The sequence below is a fragment of the Corylus avellana genome, chromosome 7 (genome assembly GCF_965113065.1).
Source record: "Corylus avellana chromosome 7, dhCorAvel1.hap1.2, whole genome shotgun sequence".
Taxonomy (NCBI): domain Eukaryota; kingdom Viridiplantae; phylum Streptophyta; class Magnoliopsida; order Fagales; family Betulaceae; genus Corylus; species Corylus avellana.
Genome location: NC_142496.1, coordinates 20,096,927 through 20,115,610, shown reverse-complemented (window position 1 = coordinate 20,115,610; position 18,684 = coordinate 20,096,927). Strand labels below are relative to the sequence as shown.

General features: G+C 33.7%; 1 protein-coding gene across 1 annotated transcript; it reads left to right on the top strand.

Moving 5' to 3' along the window:
- The first annotated feature begins 6,532 nt into the window (after positions 1–6,532).
- On the top strand, positions 6,533–15,311 carry KNAT1 (homeobox knotted-like protein). Its single transcript, XM_059598085.2, has 5 exons — positions 6,533–7,438; positions 7,650–7,772; positions 7,899–8,034; positions 14,284–14,540; positions 14,664–15,311. The coding sequence occupies exons 1-5, from the start codon at positions 7,019–7,021 to the stop codon at positions 14,865–14,867; spliced, it is 1,140 nt and encodes a 379-aa protein (XP_059454068.1). The 5' UTR covers positions 6,533–7,018; the 3' UTR covers positions 14,868–15,311.
- Positions 15,312–18,684: the final 3,373 nt, after the last annotated feature.

The window sequence follows — 18,684 nt, the reverse complement described above, 5'->3', positions numbered from 1 at the left end:
AAAAAAAAAAAAAAAAAACTCAAAATATATTTTATTTTTATATCATATCTAAACACTTTTTTCAATCAAAGTACAAAAAATACCTCCTTAAAAAAAGTTATCAAATATTAAAACACATCCAATATTTTTATATGAAAAATATTACACACCCTTCTACTCCCATATTTTTAAATATATATTTCTTAATATAAGCACTAAAAGTTACTATTAAATTCAATAATAGTAATGATAAGTTTTACTCTCAGGCTAAAGAGTATCAATTTGAGAGGAAATGAGGAAAATATGAGTTATTTTTGTATTGTTTGGATTTGAATGCAAGAAATATATATAGAAGAGAAGACAAAGAGTGCATGGGGAATAGGCGAAGAGCAGTGCAGATGACTGACCGGTGACTGCAGTGAATGACAATTGAAATGGTGGTACCTTGACCTGTACACACCCTGGGCTTTGTGTAATGGAAACGTCCAATCCCTTCAGAAAAAAGAAAAGAGCAAAAACAAAAAAAAGCAAACATGACCACTGCAAGTAGCGCGGGAGTCTCGGGGGTTACGGGCAGTGGGTCTCAGCGCCTGTCCACTTACTCTCGTCGTCGTCGCCGCCAGCTATAACTCGTAGCAGATCCACGAGGCCACACAACCACTGTGCCTTACCTGTCTTGTGCACACACGTGTTCGTCTACTGTGCATTCCTTCCTGCTACTGCTCATCCCCACCAACAGTAAACAATGTGCTCACTCTGCCATCACCACACTTTTCACTGTTTACCGTTGAAATTTCGTACTCCATTCATACATACGGACTTTTCTCTCCTAACTTCCTAACTCACCCCATGTTACACACTGATGTCATACCCTCCAGTCTCCACAGACTCTCACGCTATTTTTTTTTTTTTGTTCTTTTTACTTCATGTCATGTTGAAAAAGTTTTTTATTAAAATTTATTAGTAAACTTAACGAGTAATATTTAGTGCTGTTAATTTTTTATAAGATTTACGACACAAACTCAATAAAAAATCTATCATGTTTAATTAAATAAATATGGTTAAAATTAGCATATATAGCCTTACATTAATATATCAACACAATTCGAAACTAACATACGATCACAAATATAGCCACCCTTAGTATCGAATTAAATGAGACAAATACTATTATTTAGTAGACTGCTATAGATTATAATACAACTATAATGACGTAGTAATAAAAATTAACTCTTAATTATTTATTTATTTTTTTACAAATATTAATCTAAGAGCTGATTTTTACTATTAGTTTATAAAGTTTCATTATACTCTTTAATAACCTACTAAATAAATAGCAATACTTATTTTTAATGGGCCGATGGGTATGCCACAGAAAGGTTTGAATAGAGATATCCAATTTATTTAGAACTTTTACCTGGAAAAAGAAAAAGAAAAATATTAAACATATTTTACAAATTATTCTTAAAGAACATCAAAATAAATATGCTTTTGTAAAACAAGTAAATCCATAAAAGAATATTTTAATAAGTTTTTTTCTTTGTATTTTACTATTTTTGGAAATTACATGCGAAGGAACACAGCACAACCCAAATGAAAGGCAGGGGAGTGACCAATCACAGTGCAAAGCAGAAGGAGCCAAAGTACAACCCGAAAGTCGTTCAATATACTGTGTAAAAAAAGACTCAAACACTGTTGACAAGTAGAACATCTTATGGATTTGGATACGGTGCACGGGGCAATATATCTTTTGTAGGTGACTTTAGTAAAATAGTCGGTTTGTTTTTTTCTTTGAGAGAAGGCAATGGTGCTTGTTTGAATGGTATTTGCTTTTTTCTTTGAGAGATGGCAATGGTGCTTCTTGGAAAGGTATTTGCTATTTCCAAAGCCTAGGCACATCAATAAACCCCCGCAAAAAGAACCCTGTTGGTAAATTTGCTTCTGTAATGAAGAACAGAGATATCAAGGAAAACATTTTGATGGTTTAAGAATAATATTATTTAGTAAATGGTCTTGTAATAAAAATCAGTCATCGGATAGTCAAGATTTGTTAAAAGAAAAAAGTATTAAATCAATAACTAATTTTTACTGCGATGTCATCGAGATATATGTAGTTATACATGAGTTTATTAAATAGTATTACTATATTCAAATAAAGTTTAGAGTGTTGTGCACGTAATGTTTAAAAAAGATTTGCATGCATCTTTGAAGACAGCATCACAAGTTGTAGACATCTCAATTATACACGACAATAAGTGAATTAGAACCTAAGAAAGTGACTTTATAAAAAATCCCTGACTTTTGTAAACTATTTATGTGGGTTCAAACAGTACTTTTTTGTGTTTGAATGGTGAACTTGAGTTGTCACATAGATTGCTTCATTCAAGACACGTTTGTATACGTTTTTCAAACAATAAGACAAATTGGATCAATCTCATAATATTTTTCTAGTTCATTCCATAAATAATTTGAATGATAAGTTCAAATAGAGACAAAATACGTTCGTTATGTAACAGGGATGTAGCCAAAAAAAAAAAAAGCCATTCGATTAATATATATATATTTTTTTTCTTATGAGTAATTATTAAATGACTGATTTTTATTACCACGTCGTTAAATTGAATGACCGTCGTATAATAATTTATTAAATAACATTACTTTTTAAGGCATTTGGAGACAATTATTATTCATTCTTTTCTCACGGCGGAGATAGCCTTCTTTAAATATTAATTTCTACATAACATAAGAGTGAAATAAAGAAAGAATTTCAGGTGTTATTGAAAAAAGAGGAGAGAGACACAAGTTCTTGCGAGAAAATCACTGAGTAAACTAGTGAGTTTTTTTCTTTCTTTTTTTTAGTGTTTTATTATACATACTAAATGAAAATATGAAAAGATTACAAAAAAATAAAAAAAATAAAAAAACTTATATTTCCAAGTTCGAGTGTTTTCTAGAAAAATATTTTAGAAGCTACCACAACGAGCCACTTGTCTTCATTGAGATTCTTCTAAATTATGCATGTGAAGTGTGGATCGTAGAGTCAAAAGACGCTCAAAGGGTTAACATGTGTCGTGGAGTGTGCGTTAAGGATCGCGGGAGATCAACAAATGGAAAGTGGGATCAATTGTAAGAATTACTTAACAATGTCGATTCCATTAATAGGATTAATATATAGGACGTATTCACTTTCCTCTAGGTTTGATAGATATAGATTACTTTTTAAAATACATTTTTTATTTTTTATTTTTATTTATATTTTTCAATATTTAGTATGACTAAAAAAATATGGTCAAATCGAAAATATTTTCGATTGATCAAAATAACTTTATTTAATTTTCATAAAATCGTGAACATTTTTTTGAGTTTGAGCTAGCTTCTTCATCTTGCATGAACTCTCTTTCGAAGTCCATTCTCTGTTGCAATCAAAGGTTGTCAAATCTGCCATTGGGCGCCGCTAGGATTAGCCACTAGAGTTTGGTGGAGGTTGCCGAAAGCCACCAGCCATTTTTAGTCACAGTCAAAGGTCTTCGGATGTCATCCGTCGAAAAATATTTTCAGCTAAAATCATTTTTGGTTGAAAATATTTTCAACAACAAATATTCTAGGTTGAACAAATGGAGTGTAATTCAACATTGTCAGTTCGAATTCCAATTGAGCTCGACTGTAAATGTTGAGCATATGTGTGCATATTGTATCACTTGACATGATTATACCAACTTCCTCTTTCTCAATCTATATGTTCTAGTCTGAAATAATACTAGTAATTAACAATAAAAATATCAAAGTATGGTGATCTCAGTAATTAGTCATTTACTTATATTAGAAGTGGTGACACCATTAATTTTAAGAATTGATATTCTTATTTTCTTCTTCAAAAAAGGTAAATTTAATTTATGAAATTACAGAAGTAAGAAATTCCGGTGAAAATTATATGTACTTCGAGGCACAAAAGAACAATTTAAGTTTAAACCAAAGAATGTTTGTTTAATTTGAAATCTATGTTCTTAGAATTAATAAGAAAAAAAGATGAAGAAATCGTGTATTAGTACAATGGTTCATGCATGAATACAAAAGTTGTCATGATGTTAATGAAGCATGTAATTTGAAAATGATGATCACCTCTTTCTTTTAAGATATTTAGTGATCGTTCAAATGGTTTAAGATGCTCTATCATAATACACCCATCAATCAAAACAAAAGCATATTCTAACTCTATCATAATATATCCATTCCACAATTTCAACAATATTAGGACTCGTTTGTTTAGGAATGTGTTTAGAAAGTTATTTTTAATAGAGTGCGATTAAATGTATTATAACTTTTACTATAAGTGTTCTTACTTGTCAATTTAATTATTATATTTTGTTATAATTAAGAAGTATTATAACCTCACAATAGAAGTATCAATTATGAATTATTATATTTGCTTAGAAGAAAATTATAATAAAAGTATAGTACCTTAAATATTTTCCTTTTCAAAAACCCATTTTTAATAATGAAACTTTTTTTCATTTTTTTTTTTTTTTTGGATGAAACGCATATTTGGAAAGTTGTAATTGAAAAAAAAAAGCACCAAATTCTTTGGAATGTGCAAGAAGATTGGTTTACTGGTAAAACAATTTTAAAATGTGCTTTTCAACTTTGGTTGCGACATGATTATCCATTTTTATAAGTATTTTATATTTTAAATTGTTTATTAATATTTTTACTTTTTAAATAAGAAAAAAGAAAAAGAAAAGTGCCCTAAAAAATGTTGCCATACAAGCCCCCGACAGTTTTTCATTCTTCATGCGCAAACACAACAACCACCACCAAATCACATAGGCCCTAATCATAGCAAAGACGCTACCCACGACCGTCGAGTCACAAACCACAAAATTGTACACATCCAACACTATTACCATACATCACCACCGCTGTTGATACCAAAAAAACAATGAAGGAAAAAAAGAAGAAGGAAAAGATAAAAATCCTAAGCCTCGGGGTCCGTGGGTGGTGCCTTGTAATTGACCCTAATTTTGGACTCAAGCAACTACTTGGGGTGATTGCCTTCGTCTTGTGTATAATAAAGCCTTGGATAGAGGGGGAGGGGATAGGGCACGTGTCATGGAGTTTAAGGATGCTGTTGATCATGGCCATGTTTCCATGATGAATCTCGTCCTTTGTACTTGATTGAGGAGATGATACGCTAATTATATAGGCATGGAATTTGGAGATTTCGCTCCTAAGCTTTCTCCATCGGGACCATATAGGTATATATATTTTCCATCTACTGCAACGTGTCCTTTTTAGCAAAAAAAAGAAAATCCAAGCTATTTGTAACAACTCGAGTTCCACTCAAATAAATAATTTGAATTCCACTACAATAAACTTGTCTTTGTTTGATTTGATTAGTGCAAGGACATTAGTGACCTCCTGCCATTTATGGAGGAGCTTTACAAGAAAAGAAAAGAAAAGAAACAAAAGGTTAGAAGGGCTCACTACTTATATCCGCAAGGCTACTCCGAGTCCTAAGTAAATGGGTGAATGAAGTACGTAAGTCTTGCATACCTATGAAGATCATGTGGGCTCTTTATATTAGTTGATTCCCTCCTAGGGTTTGATGGACTCCCGTCAAGAATTTGTTATCTGACATGAAATTTATTTTCCTTCAATTTATTAGGATGGACAACATGGTGCAGGTGTTCGATTAGTTGAGTTGCAGATGAGAAATTGCTTACTCGACGGCATCCATTTAGTGAAGGTGCAGTTAGATGCTAGTAATTGGATGGGCTTATGAGCCGTTTGGCCATGACCTATATAATCTTTTGTACTAGTGGAGGTCAGCTTAGCTATTTGATAAATAGGCTCTCTTAGGACCCGTCAATATCCGGGCGTTACAATTATCAATTAAACTAAGTTTGAATAAATTAGTCTATCTCATCTAAAATCATGTAATTTTGTTATTATTATTTGTATATAATATTTTTAGTTTTGTAATGAAGATATTTATTAATATTGTGAGAACCCTTAAATTTTTATTATATAATTATCTTATAATGGTAATGTAATAGTTTCAATCAACTTTTAATTTTATTTTTTTTTGTCTAAATGATCCAAAGATTGGTGTTTTAGACAAGTACACCAACATTGTGGGATAAAATAATAAAAGTCCTAAGAAATGATTTAAAACAAAAACTATTATCAAAATACTTCATACTATTTTTACTACCTTTACGTCAAATCAAAACGTTTTCCCAAAAAACATGAAAACACAACATTTAAAAAGTTTTACCAATACCCCCCATATTTTTCTGTTGAATTCACAAATTAAACTATGGTCGCCACTTGCCAGTACCCACAAAAGAAGTAAAAAAGTAGTATGAAAAATGATATTTAAAAAACTCTTTTTGGTCAGTATTAATTAAAAACGATATAAAGCGAATGAAAAAAAAAGAAAAAAAAAGAAAAAGAAAAACAAATGATGGAAATGAAAAACGTACGTCCCGTGAAAGAAAAGGGCAGTATATAATAATAACAAAAGAAAAAAAGGGAGAAGGTAGCTAGGAAGGAAGAAAAATCTACAATCCCATAGTTGCCTTATCTGCTGGCCTAGCTTATTTGCTTTTTCTATTTTTCAAATATTTCTTTTTTCTTTCAGCAAAGAAAGTCTTGTCAGTCATCCAAGTAACGGAGCCGTCGCCGGTTCCGGCGAAGCAACGCCACTTTCCTTCTTTTCCTCGCATCCCGCCCTTCTGATTTGCGCTTTCTGCTTCACTATCATGCCCAAATCGTGGTGCAACTTCACCTCACGGCCTCCCTGAGCCAACGCTTGCTGCTAATTTTCCATCCTAGTTTTGTTTTTCCTAGGAATCACCAAACAACAGAAGAACAGAAACCCAGTGATGGTTGTATAGTTTGGCTGTCGGCTGCTAGCTGTCTCCATCATCTAGGGCTTTTGGCTCTCCCTCTACCAAACTATTTCAATTCCTGCTCTTTTTAGGGTTTTAGAATTCTTTTCTTTCGTGGTTTAATTTTTGTCATCTGGGATTGTGGAGGAATGGAGGAATACAATAATCAACTGAACGAGAATTCAGCTCCGAGGGGGAATTTCCTGTACGCGTCACCGGTGCTTGCAGTGAATTCTTCCGGTTATGGGAGAACGAGCAGCGGCACAAACGTGGGAAATCAGCAGACCCAGATGCCCATCAACTCCTTTCCTCTTCAATCCGGCGGCGAGTGCTTTCAATCAGAAGCTCACCCAATCGTGAAGACCGAAGCCAGCACTTCCCAACATGTTCAGAAATTTCATTACCCTTTGATGAGAGTTCAGCAGCAACAACAACAACAACATCAACATCATCAGCATCAACATCAACAAGGGAATGAGAACTCCGGTGAAGTTGAAGATATCAAAGCCAAGATCATGGCTCATCCTCAGTATTCCAACCTCTTGGAAGCTTACATGGATTGCCAAAAGGTATATACATGTATATATATTCACCCTCCACAAACTCTACATTAGAACATTCAACTTGGATGAATACTCGGTGGCTCACGAAGCATCAGGTCTAAAGCTCGATCCTTATACCCTATCTGCGAGGAGACGCTTTGCACGGTGTTCCGAGATCTAGTTCTAGTTATTTTTGATGATCACCCTCTTTATCTTTCTTTTGGTGTAACAAAAACAGGTGGGTGCTCCGCCGGAAGTGGTGGCTCGGCTAGCAGCCGCTCGCCAGGAGTTTGAGGGGCGGCAACGATCTTCGGTGGCATCAAGAGAGAGCTCAAAGGACCCAGAACTCGATCAGTTCATGGTGATCATTTACTCCATGATTTACTTATTTTGGAGAAAACAAAGCAAGCCTCTTTCTGTTTATATTATATTGTAGTCCCATTTAATTACTCCAATGTCTCTGACATAATTTGGGATGGCAAATCAGGAAGCCTATTATGACATGCTAGTGAAATATCGGGATGAACTAGCAAGGCCTATGCAAGAAGCAATGGATTTCATGCGTAGAATCGAAACTCAGCTCAATATGCTAAGCAATGGTCCCGTCCGAATCTTCTCCTCTGGTATTAATTCCTCTTTCCTTTTTTGTATCTACCTGTCCTATATTCACATATGTCCTATTATACACCTATTCTTTTTTTCCTTTTTTTTTTATTAATTTTTTTTTTAGTGAACATACGCGTATTCTATTTACTTCAAAAATTGATGGCTACGGAGCTGTCATCGATGGGTTTATTAGGGGTCACTTTTTTTAGGTTTACAACAAGTGAAACTCTGAACCAGAAAACGCCTTCCATTAGTTAAGGAAGAGAGAGATATCGCTGGCAGGAAGGCACCTACCCTATGTCACGAGTGGCTTAGGGAAACCCTAATCACGAGCCCAATTTATTTTTTATTTTTTATTTTTGCATTATTTTATTTTTATATGCATTCAAAAAAACCCATAAAGTGGCGAAGACTAAGCGCACTTATATGGTCGTAGAAACAACAATGATGAAACACACACGTTCGGTTCTGTAATGGGGGTGGGTAGCTTTACAGTGTATTCTGACAAATCATTCTCATTTAGGGTTTGTTACCCAAAATCTAGGTTGTTATGTTTTTTTTTTCCACCGTCTTAAGTAAATCTGACCCGAATTCTCTAGGTTTCCGTGATAAACATACACCTGGAGATGGATGGCATCATTATTGTTGTCATTGCCCTAATTGTCTAACACCAAAATTGGACCTTTCTCTCTCTCTCTCTCTAACAGCCAGAAAAAAAAATTAAAGAATTGGAAAAACGAGGCATAGGATGCTGTTCAGCTCATTTGGTACCCCCTTCTCTATAGCTTGCACGGTCTTGTCAGAAAAATATAATAAATCTTTATTAATATTCCAGTTAAATACATATTTTGTTTTCTTTTTGTCCCCATTCGCACTTTTATTTTTCGTCACCCATATTAACCATGAACAAGGGGAAAAAAAAAATTATTTTTACTATTTTTTTATTGCAATTTTAATCCTGGTTTTCTTTTTTTTTTTTTTTGCAAGATAATCATTTAAAGAAAAAAAAAAACTACAATAAGATCAGAGGGTTAATGTAGACCCAACAAACACCCAATAAAAACTAAAACTAAAATGGAAAATGGATATAAAAAGATAAGTCCCGTAATTGCTTTGATTAAAAGGCTTCATGGTGGTGTGGTATGCTGCTTCTAATTTCATTGTTGTTATAGTGTTGTAGTGTGCTTCGATGAGCATAGTTTGAGGGAAAAGATCCTATATTAATGTATTTGATTGTTTTTTATTTTTTTATTTTTTATATATATATATATACTTAAGCTATAAATAATTAAATTGTGAATGAATAATTGGATCTTTTGGGTTCAATTTATTTATTAAATAAATTAGACTCGTTTATTAAATGAATCATATACTCATAAAAACTCAGTTTTGCTTATATAAGATTGTGTAAAGTCATACAATTTAATTTTTCTAAATTTTACAATATTTTTTTTTCTTATTTTATTAAAAGAAACATGATTTCTTTCGTTGATTCGTACGAAATTGAAAATGTGTTCTCTCTCTCTCTCTCTCTCATTTTTAATTTGTCATTGGAGTTTGAAAATGCAATGAGGGAGTTGTTTATTGGCAAGATTTCCAGGTTGGTTGTGAACTTTTGTCTTGAATTTAATGGATTTGATACATGGATCCTCAAGCAGCAGCTAATTAGAAATTGAGGATATGATAATGAAAACGATAAATGCGGATTCTGAGGTTCCATGTCGATGCTATGACCCTCAATATCAATGAGGTTTGAGCTCATTGCTCACATACATATTTTAGCGGTATAAAGATGCTACTACATTTACATAGAAAATGATTCATTATTCTTATAATTACTTCTTGAAGACTCGTAAAAGAGAATTCATCTATACTATTTTCACAAGAATAATGCTACACACACTCCCATTCTTTGATTCTCATGACTTAATAATCATTCATATCAAAAGAAAGGTGCTTCCTCTACCTATGGCTGCTTCTTCCATTTTGCTGTCTCCAATTTAGTCGAGTTCTTGAAATAGGAAAAATGATAATATTTTGAAATGCTTCATCATATCAACTCATGCTAATGGAACTTCTTACTTGAACATGCAATATATCAATGTTGAGACTTCGTGCCACAATGTCTGGCAAAAATGTAAGACTTGTCAATCATACACTAATAGTCGAATACACACCTTTTTAATAGTTTCTAACTTGTTATTAGAACTTGTCAATCATACACTAATTGTCTATAGTCGAGTAATGCTATTTAGTAAGCTTCTATATGAGTGTCATATAACTGGAGTGACATGGCATTTAAAATCAACCATTGATTTTTCTTTTTACAAAGCCTTTACTGATTCAAAGGTTGATTTTTACTGACACATCATCACAGTTGTATGACAGTCGTATAACAGTCTATTAAATAGCATATATTTAGTCTATAATAATAAGAGTAATGCTATTTTGTAAATTGTTATACGACTGTCATACAACTTGAGGTTATAACTAATAGATAATTTTCATTGTCACGTCATCCCTATAGTATAGCAATCATATAGCAATGTACTAAATATCATCAAGTTGTATGATAGTAAAATTATGCATTGGTTATAGCATCAAGTTATTCAATAATTGTACAACAGTCTACTAAATAACATTACTCTTATTACTCTTATTATTATAGACTAAAAAAAAAATACTATTTAGTAGATTTCTATACGATTGACATACAACTGGGGTGAAGTGGCCGTGAAAATTAGCCATTGGATCAACAAAGTCTTTGTAAGAAGAAAAATTAATGTTTGATTTTCACTGTAACATAATCCCAGTTGTATAACAGTCTACTAAATAACTTTACTCTGATAATAATTGTAAGGGTTGATTCTTTTTCTTAGATCTCCTCTAGCTCTTATGGTTGTTGCTAAAATTTCATGTATAACAGTTTTTGACATGATTACTTCTGTTATTTTTAAGATGTAGAACATGCTTTATAATATATACATTAACTTGTTCAATTCAACTAAGCTTTAGTTCCAATAAATTGGGGTTGGTGTTAATCCGAGACAGCTTCAAGTATTTTGTTTCTACCACTCTGTCATATTTAAGGCAAATACTCTATCGCCTGGTTATTTAACATATCGTTGGTTTGGAATTCGTTAGTTTTATGTGCGGAAATACCCTGAGAAATATGATTTCATTTTTTCTCATGTTGAGGTTGAGGCTATCACGTCTTCTAAACGGATTTTGTTTTTCTTATGTAGAGCATCATTATTGTAAATAAATCATATAATATAGTTCTCTTAACCCAAATTAATTAAAATTTTAAGCATTATATGTTAATTCATTTTCCTAATTAAGTTCATGTGGTTTTTGCACATTGAATTAAAAAGATCGGAGGAGACATTTTTGTGAAATGACATAGTGGCTGGACATCCTTTCTTGTCATAGTTGGCCAGCCACGTGAGGCAATATTTCTACAATACAATTGTTGTCAAAAGAATGTTTGGGATTGTGTTAGAAATAGAGTATTTAAAGTCAATAAGAGCTTTTTAGAAAAAACTTTATTTTTCAGTTTTTCTAGAAGTACGTTTTGACAATTTTTAGAGTAAAAAAGTCAAAAGAAGTATTTTTGAATTATTTTACTAAACATATCAGCTTTTTAGGTATTAAAAGCATTTTTTAAGCTTCCTAATGCAATTCTAAAGAGACTTTAAGTAGGGATGTTGGGAGGCATTACCGAGAAGGAAGAAAGGGAATTTAATAGTATTCCAAAGTGGAAAAATGACGTTTGAAAAGGAATGGTCTAATAGGATTCATGATCGAGACTAAATTGTTTTGGATATATAAGCCAATATCCAGTCAATAATATGTTGTAATATTATGCTTAACAGATGAGAGACTCCAAATTACTCTACGTATTTGTGGACCCCCAAAGATCTAGTTTGCATCTAGTGAGTGTTTAAAGGGTTTGCTTTAGTTCAATGGAACTTCCACAACCCTTAAACAAAGGGTTGGTGGGTGAGAGATCATGTTTTCTTATCCCAGTGGGTGCATGAATTACTTTATTGAGCCAAAATGAGAAAAGATAGAGCATAAAAAGCTATGAGGTACAGCCCATAAAACTGAAGCCCATAAAACTGAAAAGGGGTTTATCACGAAACAAAATTCACTAGAACTTTTTATCCTAACCTTTTTACTTACAAATATTTTAAATGAGTCAGATAGTGGTAAGGATTGTTTTGCATGGCAATATCATTAAGATTTTTCATTATGATTTATCATAAACATTACATTATGTTTAATTTGATTGAAAGATTCGGTAAAAGTTGATATACATATGCCATCTAAGAAAACATAAGATGTGACACATGAATTGATGATTGTGCCAAAATTTGAATTGGGCTTTTTGTGTCACATATTTATAGTTTTTAGTAATTGAGATACATGGTGTGTGATCTTGTTTCTTTTGTGAAGTATTTGTTGGTGTAATTATATGGCCTGCTTGCGTATATAGAGAGACAAACTTCCCGGCCTCTGAATTTTAGTGATGGTCATTCCATGAGCCATTTGAGGAACATACGACATTGCATTGAGTCAAGGAGTTATCTGTGATATGCATAGAAATCGTCTGCATGGATGTTAAAATAAGTGAAAGATTGAGAGTTAAATTCAACTAGCAGATGATTTACCTGTTTGTGTGTTTTTCCCCCTCATTTTAGAAACATGGATTAGAGTTCATTTGGACTTGCATTATTTTAGGCCAAACACACATTTTTTACAATTTAAGGTCATTCGAAATGACCATGGTTGTCGTTTTGGTTCGGGGAAGGGGGTCTTTAAAATGAATTTTTTTTTTGTTCGTCTTTGAAAGATTTGTTAATATAGTTGACTCGACCACTGTAATCCAGCCAAAAACACCTGCAAAGACAAACAAAATTCAGGCACGGGTGACTTGCTGGAGGATACCAGCGGAAAACGCTCCAATACCTAAGTCAGAAAGATGATTTTTGAGAGAATAGAAGGCAGAAGAATGAGTGGGTTGAATAATATGCATAATACCTTAGACTTAGATGTTTGATATCCTTTATAAGATTCTCCCAAAGAAGGCTGGTAGGCTAGATGATTTGGAAGATATTGACGGTCAATGATCTTATATGGAAGGTGGCGGATCAGTGCGGAAATCTTTCCCTCTAGGTTTCCCTCGTTGATCTCCTTCCTCATAAGGCTGATATTTTCTCTTAGAATGCTAACTCCAGAATAGGCCAGATCATTGAAGGGAAGAATGCTCATCCTTATGACCAGATTTCCATGTGTGTAGTCCGTCGGTCGGGGTGTCTATATGTTACGACATTATTGGTCAGGACACCCTTGGTTAGGGCTCCTTTGGATAGGGCACAATCAGGTAGGGCACCTTCAGTTAGTGACGCTACTTGAAGGGTGGCTCCTTAGTTGGAGGCCCCTCCTCCTCGAAGCTCATGTCGGTGGGTCACGGGGTGGCCTCTATGGGGCTTAGGGTTGAGAGCTAGGGGGCCTTAGAGTACTAGCAGCAGCTTCTCTTTCTCTTTGATTTTTTCTTAAGTTTGATAAACAAAACTATTTTTTGTTTCTCTATCCAAATGTATTTTACAATAGTTTCCATTATCTTTTCTTATACCATTAAAAATATTAGTTATTTACAAAAATACAAGTTTCATGCCTACCCTTAATTTTTTTTACAAAATTCTAATACAATCTCCAATAAAAGGTAAAAAGATGAAAGATGAGAGATGAAGTGAAATATTTATATTAGAATAATGTATATGGAACCATTTTTTGTTTTCTACACATTGGGTAGTACTGTAGTATTCCCAATGTTCAGGGAAGCAATAAAAAAGCTGCTGCAGGTGACTTTTTGTGATTTTTTTAAAATTTTCCCTATATATAGAGTAGATAATGGGTTATAGGTGTTTGTTGTTAGTGCTCTAAGTGGACACCCGGTGGACTCGTATTTTATATCACCAATTTTAAAATAAAAGGAAACCGGTTAAGTGAGCTGAATGGTCCCTCTTGATCATGACCTAGAAAATTTAAATGTTGATTTATTTTATTTTTAAATGTCATTTATTTTATTTATATCATGTGGGATTTGTAAGGTAAAACCTCATCAAGTTAAGAAAGATATGGACAAAGAATGCATGATAACCGTCCAGGAGTAACTGGTAATATGCTGTAATTAACATCATTTTATCAAATTGGTGATAACCATCAAGTTTTTTTGCGTTCCCATTTGAGCAAATGAGCAGATCATGAGAAGTGTGAAGGTGTTGGTTCATCTGAAGAGGATCAAGACAACAGCGCTGGGGAAACAGAGCTGCCTGAGATTGATCCACGTGCTGAAGACCGTGAACTCAAGAACCACCTATTGAGGAAGTATAGTGGCTACTTAAGCAGCCTCAAGCAAGAGCTTTCCAAGAAAAAGAAGAAAGGCAAGCTGCCCAAAGATGCCAGACAAAAGCTCCTTAGTTGGTGGGAATTGCACTACAAATGGCCTTATCCTTCGGTATGTGTAACCCCTTCACACTTAACAAAAACGTCTTATTTGAAATGAAAGTAAATGACAGAGTCAAGGTTCGAACTCACGACCTATAATATAACAAATTTTACGTACGTGTTTAACACACAGGAGACGGAAAAGGTGGCATTAGCTGAATCAACAGGATTAGACCAGAAACAAATAAACAATTGGTTCATCAACCAAAGAAAACGGCACTGGAAACCATCTGAAGACATGCAGTTTATGGTGATGGATGGACTGCATCCACAGAATGCGACCATCTACATGGATGGTCACTACATGGGTGATGGTCATTACCGGTTGGGACCGTGAGCTCACTTTGCATGCATGGATGTTGTTATTTAAGTTGTAATGGTTTTATACATAATCGGAGAAATATTGCGTAGTAAAGCCTCGTCAGAGTTGGGTAATTAATCTCCAGCAACCCGATTTGATATATTTTAGTATAAATTAGGTGAAAGCTAAGTATGTTTGCTGGCGGTGATCATTCAAGATGTAATTGTGCCATTTACATCAATTTGGGATGCTTTTATTTGTTTCCTGTGTGGTAGAGGATCCAGAGCCCTAGTGTGTTACTTTGCAGTGTGCTTTTTAAGTATGTAAGGAGGTAATACTAGGACACAGACATTTTTATTAATTTCGAGCATCTGTAATGTAAACTATTAGCTGGTAAGTGTATATAGTGAGAAGAAACTGAATATTAAGTTAATGAGGTTGCAATATTATTATTCCATCTGTTTTGGGTCTCTCTCTTTTTTTTCTTTTTTCTTTTTTTATCTTCTTCTTTAGGTTGTGTTCAAATCTGCAGGCAGATTGTTGGTTCACTAGCAGAATGTTAGAAATGTAAGGTGTTGAGGTGCAACAATGCTACTTTGTTTACTTGGACAGATCTTAGAACAGGTCTTGCAGGGTGTGATTTCAAATGCTATAAAAAGATTTGGCTTTCTTCACTTGACACCAATTGGTTTTCAGATAAGATGGTCCAAGGACCGATCCAACAAATGATGACATTCCAATACCAAAAGTGATGACTTTTGATGCTCATTTGCGGTTGGCTTGTTAGCCTGAGAATGTTCTTGCCAAGAACAATTCCCTTGCTCCCTGCCTAGGAGGAGGGCTAGACCATCATGTAAGAATTTATAGAATATTTTCCATACTAGTTTTAATGTTTTATTTTTTATTTTTTATTATGCATTTATCATAGGAGTAATGTTATACACATTCTCACTCTCATACATTCTTAATTAGGTGGCTCTCACTCTCACAATTAGATCAAAATTCAATAATATTCTATTTAAGGGTGTATAAATCACCAAGGGAACATAGACTTCCAAAACTCGAGCTCCAAGGAGAAAATCGAATTTTGATTTAATGGAGATTTTAAGTTGGCATCTGAGCTTGAACGAGTTTAGGGTTATAGTGAGAAAAAAAAAAAGATTATTGTAGTAGCACATTCAAATTGACTTAGGTTGAGAGAGGTGCTATTGTTGGAGCTGCTATGTAGAAACTTCATTGTTTAGATGCCTTGCAAGGAGAGGCCCTTGGAGCCTTTGATAGGGATAAGGTTATGATTAGATAGGTTGAATTGGAGATTATTCCAATTCATTAGGATTAGATAATTTAAACAGTATTAGTTTATTTAATACTAAGATTAGATTATTAGGATTAAAGTCTATTTGAATTTGAATATTAGAGTTTTATCTACTTGTATTTCTATTAAAGACCATTTGGTTATTAATGAGTTCAGAGAATGGTTTAGTCAAATTGTGATTCTCCTATTCTGAGCAGAGTATTGTGGTGTTTTTCTACCCCAAGTGAAGAGTTGTGGTCTCTCCTACCCGAAAGGAGCTCTCAAATCCTATCTCACGTCACTATCCAACCTCAGGTACCTATTAATTGGTATCAGAGCCATCCAATCCCCCATTCAAAATAGCCAAAAACCACCACCAACCTTCCACCGCAGAGTCAACAATGTTGAGTGCATATCAAATAGAAGCAATTCGGGAAGCACTTGATCGGATGATCGAGTTGGTGAGTGAGTGTATCAAGTAGTCTCGGCTTGACAGCATTTCAGCACATGCCGCCCGGCTCGCCCATCCCAAGACCTGCAAACAGCCCCAACCACCAAAACTCAGTAGCACAAGCCGCACAACCCATGTCACACCAACAATTATTAGAGCAAGCGTCCCACGACACCGTCCCCACAAGCGCTGTTGTTCCTTTCAACCACTGCCGACAGCCGCACACCTCATCACCATTCATCCCTGCCGCAGATCCAACAAGCACGGGACCCATGGTACCCGCCCACCAAAGAAGTCCATAGAGAAGAAAAGCAAACAGCAAAATTTTTGTACTTTTTTCTTGTACGTCCAGTAGCGTCAACGACAAAGAAGAAAGAAGAAGGGGGACCAATAAGCCTTTGCAAGGCTTTGTTAAAAAAAAAAAAAAAAAGTTGACAGTGTTTAGTAGGCTCTCATTGTAACCCTTAGTCATGTGTGTAATTTGTTATAGTTTTGTTGTTTTATTTTACCAGACCTTGAGGACGAGGTCCTTTTAAGGGGGTAGGAATGATATGGATTAGGTTATGATTAGATAGGTTGAATTGGAATTGTATTCCAAGGGATAAGGTTATGATTATTTAAACTAGTATTAGTTTATTTAATATTAAGATTAGATTATTAGGATTAGAGTTTATTTGGATTTGAATATTAGAGTTTTATCTACTTGTATTTCTATTTAAAGACCATTTGGTTATTAATGAGATCAGAGAATGATTTAGTCAAATTGTAGTTTTCTTCTACCCGAAAGGAGTTCTCAAATCCCATCTAACGTTACTACCCAATCTCGGGTACGTACCTATTAGCCTTAGAAATTTGGAAATTTGCTAATTGTATTGCTAATGTTAATTAGTTTAGTTTTATATTCCTTTTAAAGTTTGAATGCTTTGAAAGTGTCTCGTAGTGTCAATTTTCGTTCACATACTTTAGTCAAATTGGCCGTTTCCCATCTTGTTTTTGAAAGCATTTCCACAATATCCTCTATTCTCTCTTCCATCTGGATCAGAAATGGAAAAGATCCTCCCCGTAGTCCTTTTCCCTTATTCAATTTTTTTTTTTAAAAAAAAAACAAAAACAAAAACAAAAAACTGAAGGATGAGTTTTGTAATGAGCTATTATGTAAGAGTCTAGTTCGTCATTGATTGGAACGCCATTTAGAATGAGCCGTACTGCCAGTCTTAGAATACTTCAACATGTCTCCTTCGAACTAACTTGGAATGAGATTTAGGATGTGTAATCCTGCTAAACTGCAAATTTCTTCAAAAACACCATTGTTCGAACCATCTTAAGACGAAACTAGGAATGGCTCACACTATCTGATCTTCTATATCATTTTAAAACAAATCGTTTGAAGTTTTTTGAAATGAGTAGCAATGTGTAGAGTTTAATTTCCTTTTAACATAGCTAGTTCAAACTGACTTGGAACGAGAAGCAATGCCTTACTTGAAGACACTCTCCGACTAATTACTCATTCAAACTTGAACTTGGAACGAATAGTTCTGACTTTACTTAGGAGACTTGTAATATCCATTCAAATGAAAAGGCTAAAGCCCCCCAAACCAGCATTTATTTGTGATCAAGCTACACAATGTTCAAAAGGTATTAAAGTAGCTCATCAAACTACTAAAGTATGTCAAAATGCCATATATATATATATATATATATATGTATAATACCCATATTCATTTAAAAACTAAAATAAAAAATAAACTAATTTTTTTTAAAATTAAAAAAAAAAAAAAAAAAAAAAAAAAAAAAAAAAACCCAAGGGGCAAATAAATACAAAAAAAAAAAAGAAAAAAAAAAGTTTTTATGTAATAAATAAAAATTTAATCATTCTAGTTGACCTGAATTACAAACCCTTGTGCAGTATAAAAAATATGTATAAATGCAAAATCAAACCATGTGGTTAGCCTAAATTAAAAATCACTACAAGTCGTATGAAAGTGAAATCAAATGTTCCTGAAATATTTCAAAAAACCAATTTAGTCTTTGAAATCAAATTCCATTAAAAAATATGACAAATTATTTTAAATGTCACGTCAACCCCAATAAAAATGGCAACATGTGTC

What these genes read in the sequence shown, in the direction of transcription:
- KNAT1 (XM_059598085.2), top strand. Translation starts at nt 7,019, where the DNA reads ATGGAGGAATACAATAATCAACTGAACGAGAATTCAGCTCCGAGGGGG. An exon ending in CAGAACTCGATCAGTTCATG is followed by an intron (nt 7,773 to 7,898) that starts GTGATCATTTAC and finishes ATGGCAAATCAG; the next exon opens with GAAGCCTATTATGACATGCT. An exon ending in ACAAATGGCCTTATCCTTCG is followed by an intron (nt 14,541 to 14,663) that starts GTATGTGTAACC and finishes TTTAACACACAG; the next exon opens with GAGACGGAAAAGGTGGCATT.